General features: G+C 32.3%; 2 protein-coding genes across 2 annotated transcripts; both read right to left on the minus strand.

Annotated features, from left to right (window-relative positions):
- Positions 1 to 1247: 1247 nt before the first annotated feature.
- Positions 1248 to 2453, minus strand: LOC125834399 (uncharacterized). Its single transcript, XM_049513545.1, has one exon. It carries the CDS (start codon positions 2451 to 2453, stop codon positions 1248 to 1250), a length of 1206 nt encoding a protein of 401 aa, XP_049369502.1.
- Positions 2454 to 9911: 7458 nt separating this feature from the next.
- LOC125834453 (probable membrane-associated kinase regulator 6) lies at positions 9912 to 11229 on the minus strand. Its single transcript, XM_049513609.1, has 2 exons — positions 10752 to 11229; positions 9912 to 10049 (listed from the first exon to the last, which is right to left on the minus strand). The coding sequence occupies exons 1-2, from the start codon at positions 11227 to 11229 to the stop codon at positions 10039 to 10041; spliced, it is 489 nt and encodes a 162-aa protein (XP_049369566.1). The 3' UTR covers positions 9912 to 10038.
- Positions 11230 to 13717: the final 2488 nt, after the last annotated feature.

Raw genomic sequence — 13717 nt, forward strand, 5'->3', positions numbered from 1 at the left:
AGAGAAAGGTAAGAGTAAAGTTGTTAAGGGTTTTTGGGAGAAGAAGAAGTCAAAAAACTAAAAGGAAAAGACAACTATGAATCTATTTTTTTTAAAAATTAAGAAAAGTAAAAAATAGACCTTTTATTTCCTTTTGTTTTTCTTAACTTAAAAAAGGTAACTTTTGTACTTTTTCTTAAGAGAAAAATGGAACAAATATTAAATAAATGAATTGTTCAAGCCTGGGATCGAACCCAGACTGAATTTTGCCTTTTCTAAGAGAACAAATGGAATAATGAAAAAATATAAAGAAAACGCCAACGCTTGGGCTCGAACCCGGAACGCTGAGGCATCTTTGCACAACCTTAACCGCTGGGCTGTCAACCTTTATTGTGTCAAGGTTGTGCAACAGTTAGTATATATCCAAAAAATTCGATATTTAGTATATATACCCGTAAAAAATTTTCAACGAAGGTTGTTCATCTGACCACCCTCGCCATGTCATAGCTCCGCCCCTGAGCCATACCGAGAAGCAAGTCACTAGTCACCACATCAAAACGATTATTGAGTTCTTGAAGTGCCAAATCAATGACGGCATAAAATACTTCCACACGAAAGTGATGCAAATATGAAATATTGGACCTTTTACGCTTCGACTTCCCATTAGAGTAGTCTTCATTCATTTTGGGAATTGAAATTCCATGTTTACCACAAAATAAGCTAACCTCATCCATCATAGAGTCCCATTCATCCTCTCTCATCATTTGCAATCGTTTCTTTGAAAGGTCAAGCAATCCCATAGCATTAACGATATCTTGATCTTTCTTTTGTAAAACTTTATTCAACTCATTCGTCAATAGCAACACCTTAAACATCAAGTGCAACATAAAGACAAATTAAAATTCATGAATCTTGCTCAAAAGATTTTCCGTCGCAAATCTATCAAGATGATATGGACAATCACGTTTCATATCCTTAAGCACATTAACAATTGAAGAAAAAAGAATCAGGAAATTGTCCAAGGTTTTAAAATGAGACCCCCAACGAGTATCACCCGGTCGTTGGAGGCCACGTTCTTGATTCAAACCTTGCCCTGTATGAACTTCTCCATATTTAAGCAACTCTTCCAACTTATCTTCTTGATGTTGTCGAAGTGAATCTCTGCATTTAAATGAAGCTCTAATAGTATTCAAAATATTAGTGAGAACATAAAAAAAATTATCCACATCCGAATTCTTTTTGGAAAGACCTACAAGTGCCAATTGCAATTAGTGAGCAAAACAGTGAATAGAATATGCAGATGACGTATCTTGTAAAATCAAAGACTTGAGACCATTTATTTCCCCTTGCATATTACTAGCCCCATCATAACCTTGACCACGTATTTTGGATGTACATAATGAGTGATCCAAAAGCAAAGAATAAATTGCCTTTTTTAATGATTGAGAAGATGTATCATTTACGTGGACAATACCCAAGAATCGCTCTATCACCATTCCACTTTTGTTGACATATCTCAAAATTAGAGCCATTTGCTCCTTATGAGAAACATCCTTTGATTCATCAACTAATATTCCAAAATAATCACCGTCCAAGTCTTCAATGATAGCCTTAGTTGTTTCTTTAGCACAAGCCTCCACAATATCTTTTTGAATTGTCGAACAAATCATCATATCATTTTGTGGAGCATTACCTAATATTACTCTTCCCACATCAAAACTTCTATCCCCATACCATTTCAAAAGTTCAAGAAAAGCACCCTTATATTCAGAACCTTCACTTTCATCATGCCCATGAAATGGAAATCCCGATGTCAAGAGAAATCTTGCTACATCAATTGAGGCATTTAAACGCATCCGATAATCACTTCTTGCCTTTTCACTTTGCTTGTCAAAAGAAGATTGGATCGATTGTCGTTGGTTTTTCAAATCTTGCATCCTATTGAAACATTTATGATGGATACTATTTACCTTACCAACATGTTTTTTGAATCTTTCTAAAGCTTTGTTCCAACACCTAAAACCATCTCTTGTAAATGAATCTCCGACATTTCCACGACTTTCAAGTTCATTCTTGAACAAATAACAACACAAACAAAATGCCGCGTCTGCTTTAATGCTATATTCCAACCATTGAGATCTTCTCTTAAACCAAGTTGGTCGAAATTGACGCATTTTTTCTCCAAACTTAGTTTTAGGGAAGATATGATCAACAGGCTGACATGACTTTTTTTGAATGTAATACCTCCTTACCGCATCTCGAATATTAGGACCATAAGATGAAATAGGCATTCGATCTTTGGGATCTGCTTCAAGAGATTTAAAATCAAGCATATTATCCATATTTGAAAGTGGAAAAGAATTTGTATGTCTTTGAACTTCCGGAGCAACTTGTGAACTCACAAATGGTTGATTAGAGCTAGAACTTGGTTGGCCATCTTTTGGCTTTGGTAACTTGATGAGAAACTTATCCATTTGTGATTTGATGAATTGATTGTAAGAATTATTTTACCTACAAAATTATATATTCACCCTTTTATTCAATCTTATAAAAACAAAATAATTTTTAAAAAATATTAGCACAAATAACAAGTTTACTAATAAAAGAATCACAATTATTAGATAACTATTTAGAAATCAAGAAATTCTTATAAATTTAAATATTCAAGCAATCAAATAATGGAACCACTTCATAAATCAAGAAAAACATATAGATAACTATTTAGAAATCAAGAAATTCTTATAAATTTAAATATTCAAGCAATCAAATAATGGAACCACTTCATAAATCAAGAAAAACATATAGATAACTATTTAGAAATCAAGAAATTCTTATAAATTTAAATATTCAAGCAATCAAATAATGGAACCACTTCATAAATCAAGAAAAACATATAGATAACTATTTAGAAATCAAGAAATTCTTATAAATTTAAATATTCAAGCAATCAAATAATGGAACCACTTCATAAATCAAGAAAAACATATAAAACAAATGAAGTACATTAATAAATAATATTTTTTTTAGATAACATACCTTGTTACTTGTTCTCAAATCTCACTTCTACTTCACCATGAACAACAAAGTGGAAATGTGGAATGAAGCCAAAAGAATAACAATATGATGTCTTTACTCCTTTTTACCTTTTAGTTTAGGGCTTTGAAAAGTCAAAAGAAAAAGTAAAAAAAAATAAAATAAGAAAAACGTCTAAGTAAAGAAGGAAAGGAGAAAAAGAAAGTAAAAAATATAATTTGACTTTATTGACACTTTTAGCTTAAGGTCTAGACATAGCTAATGCAACCTAAAAATATGGGTAATTGAACCTCTTTTTATTTATAAATTATTAAAAAGATCTATGAAAAGTGACACATTTTATTATATTAATTAAAAATTAAAAATGTTAATGTGGATAGAAAAATTTGAACCACAAATCTATAAGTTATGCACCCCCTATATGTACTTACTTATCAATATACTAGAGTATTCTTTTTAACCTTGGGTTCACCAATACAAATTTTAAAAAATAATTAGAAAAATAGTAGTATTATATAGGGGTTAGGAAGGGGAGGATGGGTGCATGTGAACCCCCTCCCCTTCATGTGAATACGCCTCTGAGTGGGGTAATAGGTCCCTAGTGATACCAAACTGTCACGACCTAATTTCTCAGGTCATGACGGCACCTACTACATCCCACCAGTAGGTAAGCCTAACCCTTAGCCTGAAGCCATAAGCAACGAGCTACCAAGCAGAACCCAACAATAAAAAGCAAAAAATCTTATATCAAGCTAAGAAATGATAATCAACAGAAAACAATATAGGAACCATTCCAAGACCTAACATCAGTCAGTAGTTGAGCATCTAATCCAAAATAAGAGTATAAGACTTTCACAAATACAAGGCAAGTACATAATGTCTCTGAATACAATATAAAGACTAAGCCTAGCCAAAACAGATGAAAACCGGTAGCTCCAGACACCAGAAGCTCACCCTAATCTACGAAATCCCAAGCTACTCCGCACGACTCCAAAATAACGATGATAAATCAACTACAATCTGAAGGGGGTAGAAGTGTAGTATGAGTACCAAAAACGATACTCGGCAAACAACGAGCGACTGAGCTCAAAGATAACATAAGAGATACTAAAGAAGCCAAGAAATAAAGAAGAGAAATAGGAAACAAGGGGTAAGAAGTCGAGTCAAGAATGCACCTGGATTGCAAGCCAACAACTTAATTGCAAGCAACTAAAATACCAAGTCAACTACCTAGTGTCAGGAGGACCCACAACCACAATTCTAAAGTCAAAACCTACCAGGTAACAATAAAACAATAGCATAGAACAAAATGTAGTCAAACAATAACCTAACCGGACCCTCATAAGCCCGAAAGGTACAAACAACAAACATAACCCACTCGGCCCCTATAATCTGAAGGGTACAAACAACAAACAAGTATACTAGTGATAGGTAATGCATATGAATGCATGATGAGCAGCACCATCCAAACCTCTAACTAGAGGTAACAACCTCGAACCACAAAACACCAACCTCAGACTGGGAATAACGACCTCAAACCGTCAACATCATCCTTGGTCTAGAAATAGTGGCTTCGAACCATGAGCATTGGCCTCGAACCGAAAGAAACGGTCTTGAACCGTGAATAACTAATAATGGGGCCGCCTACCCGGTTAGTAAAATCCCAAGGGCGCCAGAAAGACCAAAAGCATGCATGAAAGGGAGTCGACGCGCCGATTAGTCAAGTAAAAACTGAGCACATCACAAATGCCTCTAATATCTCAAGTATAAAAAGGAGCACGTCCCTGACGCTCGTAATCTCAAAATTCACTAAGTCAAGTGATCCAAGTGGTATGACTCCCGTTAAAATCAGTTTAGAATAAAAGCTGAGTAAGATACTTGATAAATATGCCAATGCATGGGCTGGGATCGTACCACAAAATTCGTGAAAATGTGCAAACAATGCAAGCAATCCATCACCAGCATTCAAACGAGGCACTTAAAATTAAATAATTATATGACTGATGTAACCACACTACCAAGGTAGAGAGTACTAACCTGGAATCCAACTAGTCCTCACATACGTCCTCGGGCCCAACAATATAATCATAAGCTCAATAAGGATATACCATGCCCACCGCAAATCAACAAGCAAATGGATCAAGAAGAGATTTCAAATCTATAAAGGGGGGAAAACTCAAGGGACAATATCCTACCCCAATCACATCGCTCCAGTCCCAGCCTGAGCACAATCATGACTAACACACGACTATGACAAGCCACCAAGGTCACAAGCATCATCGCAAGGAGAATTACATAAAAACAAGCCCTAAAGGGAACAAACTATAACTACGAGGCGAAAAAACACAACCTAAAGAATCTAATGTCCAGCCTAGTCTAAGGCCGCCACGAATCAATCCTAACAAGGATAAGTGAGATCATCTACACCATAAGCGAACCCACAGTCTAAACTAAGGATTCTAACACCTACAATAAGCCCAAACAGAATCAAGAAAGGATGAAATAACAAGAGAAAAGCTAAATATCTTTAAAATACCATTCGAAATTACATGAAATCTAAAAGGACGACCTAACGATCGAACTGCCAGTCTCAGCAAGTCATAAATGACTTGTGGTCGCTACAGGAAAGCTCTAAATGCTGAAAAAACTTAAAAAACGAAGAAAATAACCTGAAGGGTCATTACAACATCCACTACTAAAAGGACTTTCGTCAGCGAAAGTAGAAGGACATACAAAGCCTAAAGGTAGAAAAAAACGAGGATACTGAGGCCGTATGCTCCGCCAGACCCTTGGACAACCTCTCGGATCGAACAATGCCATCACGAAACTTAGCTAAGAGGAAAATCCTCAAATTCACTTCAAACCACCAAACACTCCTCCAAATTCATTTTGGTCTCCAACTCTCACCCAATTGAACTAGACTTGCCTAAAAGAATCAGATTCATCTGAAAAGCAAACACCACACCAAAACAACATAATTGAGCAAACGCAAGACCATGGCAGATGCAACACAACTCCCAAATAAAAAAAACTAACCTTATGCTCCATATCTAACATCTTCTAACCACCAAAAGCGTTTTATCGGTCCTTAGCTATCCTAAACATTTCTAGCACCAATTGAAACCTTCCTACAAGCCCACACAACATCAACCTTAGAAGAACAACATGATTCTCCCAAATATCGAGGAATGACTACTGCCCAAACAAGGAACTCAGCCCAAGGCAAAACCCCAAAATCCATTTCTAACCCTCAAAACCAACAAACCCATCTGAAACACGACCTTCTAAATCTAACCACACTAATCCAAAGGACGATCATCATGTGAACGACAAGGTAGCATTGAGCCTCACACTAGTGACCTATTCTAACCAAAGGAACTTCTGAAACACCGACACTATGAGCTCACAAACTGCTCTGTCACTGCAAATTCGAGTCAAACACCCCATCTTAAGAGAAACCAAGCCGGAAGGCGGTGTATCAACATAGTCAACTGGCTGATAGTGGCCCAAGTGTACCAACCCTATCACGAACCATGCAATCTACCAAGCAGGATAAAAGCAAACCATGCATCCTAAACTAGAGCCAACTCCAAAATCCCACAAATTACCATGACCCCATCATGAAGATGAATCTTCTTAGTAAGTTTTCATTTCCCAACAAGACTAAGGCCTGAAATCACCGATGAGCATCACCTTTCCAACTCTAAATCATACACTCACCTTGAGGGCTATAAACGAAACAACAAAGAACCAACACAATAACTAGTCCAAGCACAACAAGGGATCATACCTCCACCTTCCAGCTAGCCCGTGGCTGACCTATGTAGTGACTTATGGGTGCTTAAGCACCTACTGCCTTTTGTGACCACATTATTATTTATGTACATAATTTAGTAATTCATTGAAATATATTAACTGAGCACCCATTATATGCAGCAATTTCCGAGCTAAAAATAGTTGACCACCCAAGATACAAAATTTTTGGATCCACCACTGCAGCTAGCCATAACCAACCTCCAAGAATACAAGAAGCAGACAAATCCAAAAGACTAAACGAGCGAAAGCAATCTCCCAACTACTACCCAAAAGGGTCAGTTCACAACTAAGCCAACCTCCTAAGCCAAATAGGCTCTACAATGGGATTTAAACCATAGTTTAGGGGATATTGTGCCTTATCCCTTTTCACGTAGTATTAAAATCAATCTATTGGTAATTTCATTTTTACATTTCTTAAGTCTACATTAAAGTCCATGTATGAATATTAATATCGTGTTACACGGGTGGGAAGATATTGAGTTACATAATTGCATCACATTGGTTGTCTAAGAATTATTTTTTTCTCATAGTTTATCAAAGTTATTACGTTACTCTATCTAATTCTGTAAGATTTTGAGTTAGGTGTTCATATTATTTCGCATTCTTTTTCTCAGCCACAGCAGTGAATCATCCAAACAATAAGAAAATTGCTATTCTCTGGCACGTGTATTTTTATAAAAAAAAATTGGTACATAATTGAATTCGAATAATCACATAAAATTATTGAAACATAAATTTCTGAGTAATCAAAATAAAGATCAACAACTATTTTAACTTAAGGATATTGCTTAAACAAAGTTCAATATATAAAAAAGGTTTCACAATGAAAAAAATTGAATACCTTGAGCGGAAAAGGGCCTAAAATAGCCCTCAACTATTTGAATTGATATAATGTTGCCCTTCATCTACCTTTTGAGTGTGAGCAGTTAGAAATAAGGATATTTTAAGCCAAAAGTTTGAAGTCAAGGGTATCTTGGGGCCAAAAGGTGGATTAGGATAGTTTTGTACCAATTCAAATAGTTAAGGAGCATTTTAGGCCCCTCTCTGTATGTTGAAACTTAGATAAATTTGAATTTATTCAACCACATTTATAATTTACACCAAAGAAGAAAATTAAAGTGACGCAGAAAAATTATACCAAAAGATATAAATCACCATGCACTCAATTTATAATGGGTGAGACATGATTTATCATCCATCTTATTAAGTCACAGAGAAATTAAATCAATATGCTTTACTTCATCATTAACTTATACGTATAACTAATATTGACTGATTTATATTGGCGCAAAACAAAAAATAGGACTATAAATTAAAGGGAGAAATTCTCAAGCAGCTAAGCCAAATAAAGGATTCTCTAACAAAAAGGAGTTTCAATTTTCTACCTAAAGAATTTATTTTAACCATGTATTAGAAGAAAAGTGACTCCTTTTATAACATATTTTCAAACTCACTTTTTTTTAATCTTTCAAAAGCAGAGGCGAATTTAAGATTTGAAATTTTTGATGCACTAATAAATTTAAAATATATTTTTAAAAATAGGGCTCTAGTTGGATTTAAACCCTGGTCTCTCAGGTGGTTTCTTTAGCTTGTACCAACAACACAAGGGAAATCCTATACTCCCCATGGGTGCAATGTTAAATTCTATCCATATATATATATGTGTGTGTGATTTTTTCCCAAAGTTAACGAGTGCACGTGCACCCCGAATGTGGGTCCGCCTCTGTTCAAAAGCATACTAAGGAGCTTTTGTTACTTAGTCATTGGTGCAAAAGATGAGGATGACCAGTGCCCTTTTTCGACAAATAGATTTGAAATATAATTTGCATTTTTTCGGATTACACTTTTATTATAAATTAATAGAACTTTAAGTCCTTTTCGCAGATAAAAACAATTCACTAGGCGATCATATTCCACAATCATGGTTGTTAAAGAAAATAATTAGGAGGAACGTCAAAAAAGGCAGAGGGAGACCTGATTTGAAGTTGATAAATATAATATTATACTTTTTAAAATTTATTAAATTATTCTAAATTAATTTTATTTAAATTAGGACCATACATTGGGATTCTTTTACCCTCATCGCTAGCCAGTCGGGATGCTATCTCTCTTCTCCTTCGTCACTCAACCATCAAAATATGTTATTGGATAATAAGATGTTTAGAAATCCTTTTTTATATATCTATTTAATAAATTTTAAATATAAATATTAAATTTAGTCTAAAGTTACTGATTTGATCGAAACCATAATTGAAGCGCTATGCTCCTCCGTTGGTTCAAAGAAACAAAAGTCAATCCACGACCATAGTCCTTATGCTAGAATTTCATGCTTTGTAAAATCTTTTTGAAAGGTCCCCACAATATCATCAATCATCATTTTTTGAAAATTATGATGCTTCATCCTTCGCTTTGAAAATTTGTAGATACATGTAACTTTTTCTAGTTATTTTAGAAGCTTTATAAAAAAAATATTATTTTTAAAATATCTATTTAAATGAATCAATATTCTTGGTTTTTTGGGGACATTTTTCATGTGAATTTCATTTGCATATTGTTTATGTTGGGCATTAAAAAGGGAGGAGTTGAAATTACTTAGCCGCATACAAAATGAATAGGAAAAAAAAATATGCACAATCTTTTATAGTAAAGTTCTATTTTTAAATATTAGGAAAATCGTATTAAAGAAAAACAATTTGATTTTTCTAATAGTAACATTATCAATTTTTTTATGATGATGATATAAAATGAACTCCAAAATTCAAATTTGTTTGAATTCAGATGCATATATGATTGTTGTCTCATCATATATCGACATCTTAAGTTTTAAAAGTCTTCTAGATATACAAATATTGTGACACCTTTAAAATTATAAATTTTAAAAGTTTTTTTTAAAAAATTTTCATATTTAATAAATAACATCATATAAATTAAAACCAGAGTATAAATATATCATTACATATATGACTTTACAAAGCAGAAAACAAGACATTTTCCAAGTCGGAACGTGATTGTTCCTTGAGAGAAAAGAGAAAACACAAGGACAAACAATGTGAGTCATTAAGATTCTTTGTCTCCTCAAAACTTCTCCTCAAAACTTTCAACAACACAAACAAAATATTTTTCATACATCTCTTGTCTTTTTTTCTTCTATATATCATTCAAGTAGACTTTCATTTCTTCCTTGCTAGTACTGAAAAAAACCTTCACTTATTACTCATCACCTGAAATAGACGACAAATTAAGTTTTAACTATCAGTATAATGAATAAAGGAGGTATGTTAGCGGCAATTATTAAGCAGTAATAATATGATCTGAATATGTACCACCAACATTCTAATATAAATGTCGTTAAAGGTTTTAGTAACTCTGAATATAATGACTTGAACTCAATTATCGCTAAATGTTTGTAAAAAAAATCTATTGCCACTAATGTATCTTTTATTGTAGTGTATAATAATTGTAGTTTATATGCATTAACTATATATTAATACTTCTTAATACCAAACTAATAGAGTAATAGTATAAACTATCAAGAAAATGCTTTTTAGACTTATAATAAACTCAATCCAAAATTTTAGTTCATGAGATAGAAAATTGTAAAAGAATGTTCATACTAGAGATACAACAACTCATTCTTCTAACATGTCCAACATGTTCAAAACTAGACAAATAAAATTTACTACCAATATTGTAAAGTAAATAAATTGCCAAATTTAACTTATGATATGAGAATTGTTTAAAATCATATAAAGAGAGAACACACAAGCAAAAACAGTTATGAATTTGATTGAGGAGCACTAAGAAGAATGGATCGGAGATCTGGATCAAATTAATTACTAAAGAAAACCTTACTTTTTATTTAAATATAGGGCCAAATTAATTAAGTCATTAATATAGAGAAGAAGTTGATGAGTATGAGATACCATTAATAGTTCTTTTGCAATGAAGAACAGCTTCATAAATAGATGCCTCAGAATCACAAGATCTGCGCCAATCCTCTTCAGAATAATTAGCTATACTTGTCCTTGGAGTCAAAGATGTCCCTTCAGAACTTTCCCACTTCTTCATTAACATTGGTCCCTCCAGCACCTTTGTACTAGTACCACTTTTGCACCCAAAACTCATTTTCTTCAGAAAATCCAACAATTTCTGAAATATCCCAACCCCTGAAGATATCTTATGTTCATCAGAATTCGAAGGCTCCGCCATATTATTTTTCATTATCAATTCCTCCTCATCAGATATCGGAAAATTGAAATCATGTCGATTAACATTAGAGAATCTCTTAGATGGAGAAAGTGAAGGATCCATTTCAATGAACGCCGATTCTTCTTCTTCTTCTTCTTCTTCCATATTGCTATTGAAATTATTAGCTAATATCTTCGGGTAATTCATGTCCATCTCCACTCGCTTTGATTTTTCTGCATACAAACAAGATCAGACACAAAAATAAAAAAAAATGGTGAAGGGGTCTCAACTCTCAATCTCATCAAGTTTTACATGGAAAGTAAGTTATATGGGGTCACACTACGTAGTCAATAACGTGTGATATAAGGAAGTTTGTTATTATCTACTTAATAAGATGAAATATTGTATAATTATACACAGCCAATACATCAGTACTAAATGATCTTTTCTTATTCCATATATAGTAAAACCTCATTAAATTAAATCAATATAGGTGAGACCATCAAAATCATTATATCTTATTAAATTATGTATCATATTTATTGAATTTATATTTTAGAAAAATTATTATATATAAAGTACAATATGTGTGTGATTCATTGTAAAAAAAAATTTGTTAAATGATTCATTGTAAAATAAAATAAAAAATTTAATGATTCATTATACATAATGTTCGTTGTTTCTTAATAATCAAATTAATATTATTCATTGTATCTTTACTAAAAAATATATATATATATATATATTCAATGTATGATGGTGAGAGGATAAACTATAAGAGCAACAAAGGAAATTTATTTAAACATTATATCCAGAAATGACTTCTCATTTAAAAAGTGTCATGAAATCAACAATGACATATCAAATACGTAAATCATTATGTGAGTACAAAAGAGATCATTCCTCGCGCACTTAAAAAGATTTGCAGTCGTGGCAACATCGAAATTTTTTAATGCAATAAGAATAGTTAGAGATGAACTTTAACTAGATTTAAATATTAATTAAAAAAACAAAACAATAGAGTCATATTTTACTTACTTGTCTTAGACATATTTATATTTTAAAGAATTATTAATTTGTATTATTAATGAAATCATATATTTATATAGGTGTTTTTTGAAAATAATATATTATCTTATTATCTTATGGGAATGAGTGATTTTTTTCATTGACTCAAGTTGAGACCGAAGAAAAATATTATCTTAGAAAGATTATTAATTTATCGAGTATTAATTTAGTAGTTTTACTGTATTACTGGTTTTGATAATAATTAAATTTATTTTAAAATATATAAAATTAAGAAAAATAAAAAGTCATTTATCAATGTTTTTTTTTTTCCAAAAATTCATCCTTATTACCCAATTAATGAAATGTTACTTAAGTGAGATGTTTTTTCGAGAAAACATAAAAGGTAGTTTAGAAATGATTTGAGATTATTAAATATCTTCTAAAAGAATGTGTAAAAATAAAAAAGACAGATAATATGAAGAAAAAGAAAACCGTATTATTTTGATCGAAAGACTCTAATCCTTTTGCTAACAATAATATTTTTGTCTGGTTGTCTGCTACAGACCAATTCCATATATTAAGCAACATAAAATATTATGTCACGTAGTCTAATAAATAATATTATATTAAAAAAATATTATATATAATGTATCAATCTTGTAATAAAAAAATACAATAATATATAAAATTATACACAAATATTGGCTAAACTGAATAACAAACTCAAAATATGAGTTATGTGGATAAATATTTTCTCACAAGAAATATAAAGTGTATTAATTAATATTAATAAAATAAAATAAAATAAAATGAAGGAGTAAAGAAATAGATAAGCAAACCCCACTGGCCACTTGCACTCATGAACATGCATTATATTACATCTAAAGCTTACTCTTAATTATACTAATTAATTCTAGTATATTTACAACAACTAAACTTCATAAAGAAGCTATGACTTTATTGGAATGGACAATAATAGCCAAGAAATTAAAATGTCTGTTAGTAATAAACATGTTGATGCACTCTGTCCACAATCCCCAAACTAAATAAAGCCATAGAATAATGAAAATTGTACCACAAGCTTACAAATTACACATTATACACAAATCTTCTGATTTTGTAATTAGTGTTAAACGAGTTAATTACATCATATTCTTACTCTTTTCAAATTACAAAAATTTCTTAAATTTGTTGGAATTCGAATACATTCCAAAACGTCCTAATACATCACATCTCGGTTTGGATACATTGTTCAACGTCCTGATACATCGCCTCTCAGTTTTGGATAAATCACTCAATGTCCCGATACATCGCGTACGTCTCGTAGTGATGTATTCGATCTGTACATTGCGTAAAGTGATGTATCCGAAGCGTTTCGATACATCGTGTACATCCTGATACATTGTGTATAGTGATGTATCCAATCGATACATCGCGTAAAGTGATGTATCCGAAAATAGGAGATAGTAGGGATTTTTGTAATTTTTTCAAATGATAAGAATTTTAGAGAATATAATAAATAAATTGTGTATTTAGATAATTTTCAAGTTGGTCCTAACGAAAGCACCCGAACAGATAAACACGTCGCACACAAAACTTCAAAGTCGATATAACGTCGCTAAGTATTTTAAATCTCCAAATTTGGGCAAGTTTTACACAGAAGTATAGTTCCACAATTTAGTTTGATAGTTCC

The sequence above is a fragment of the Solanum verrucosum genome, unplaced genomic scaffold (genome assembly GCF_900185275.1).
Source record: "Solanum verrucosum unplaced genomic scaffold, falcon-dt-bn FXZP01000279.1, whole genome shotgun sequence".
Classification (NCBI taxonomy): Eukaryota; Viridiplantae; Streptophyta; class Magnoliopsida; order Solanales; family Solanaceae; genus Solanum; species Solanum verrucosum.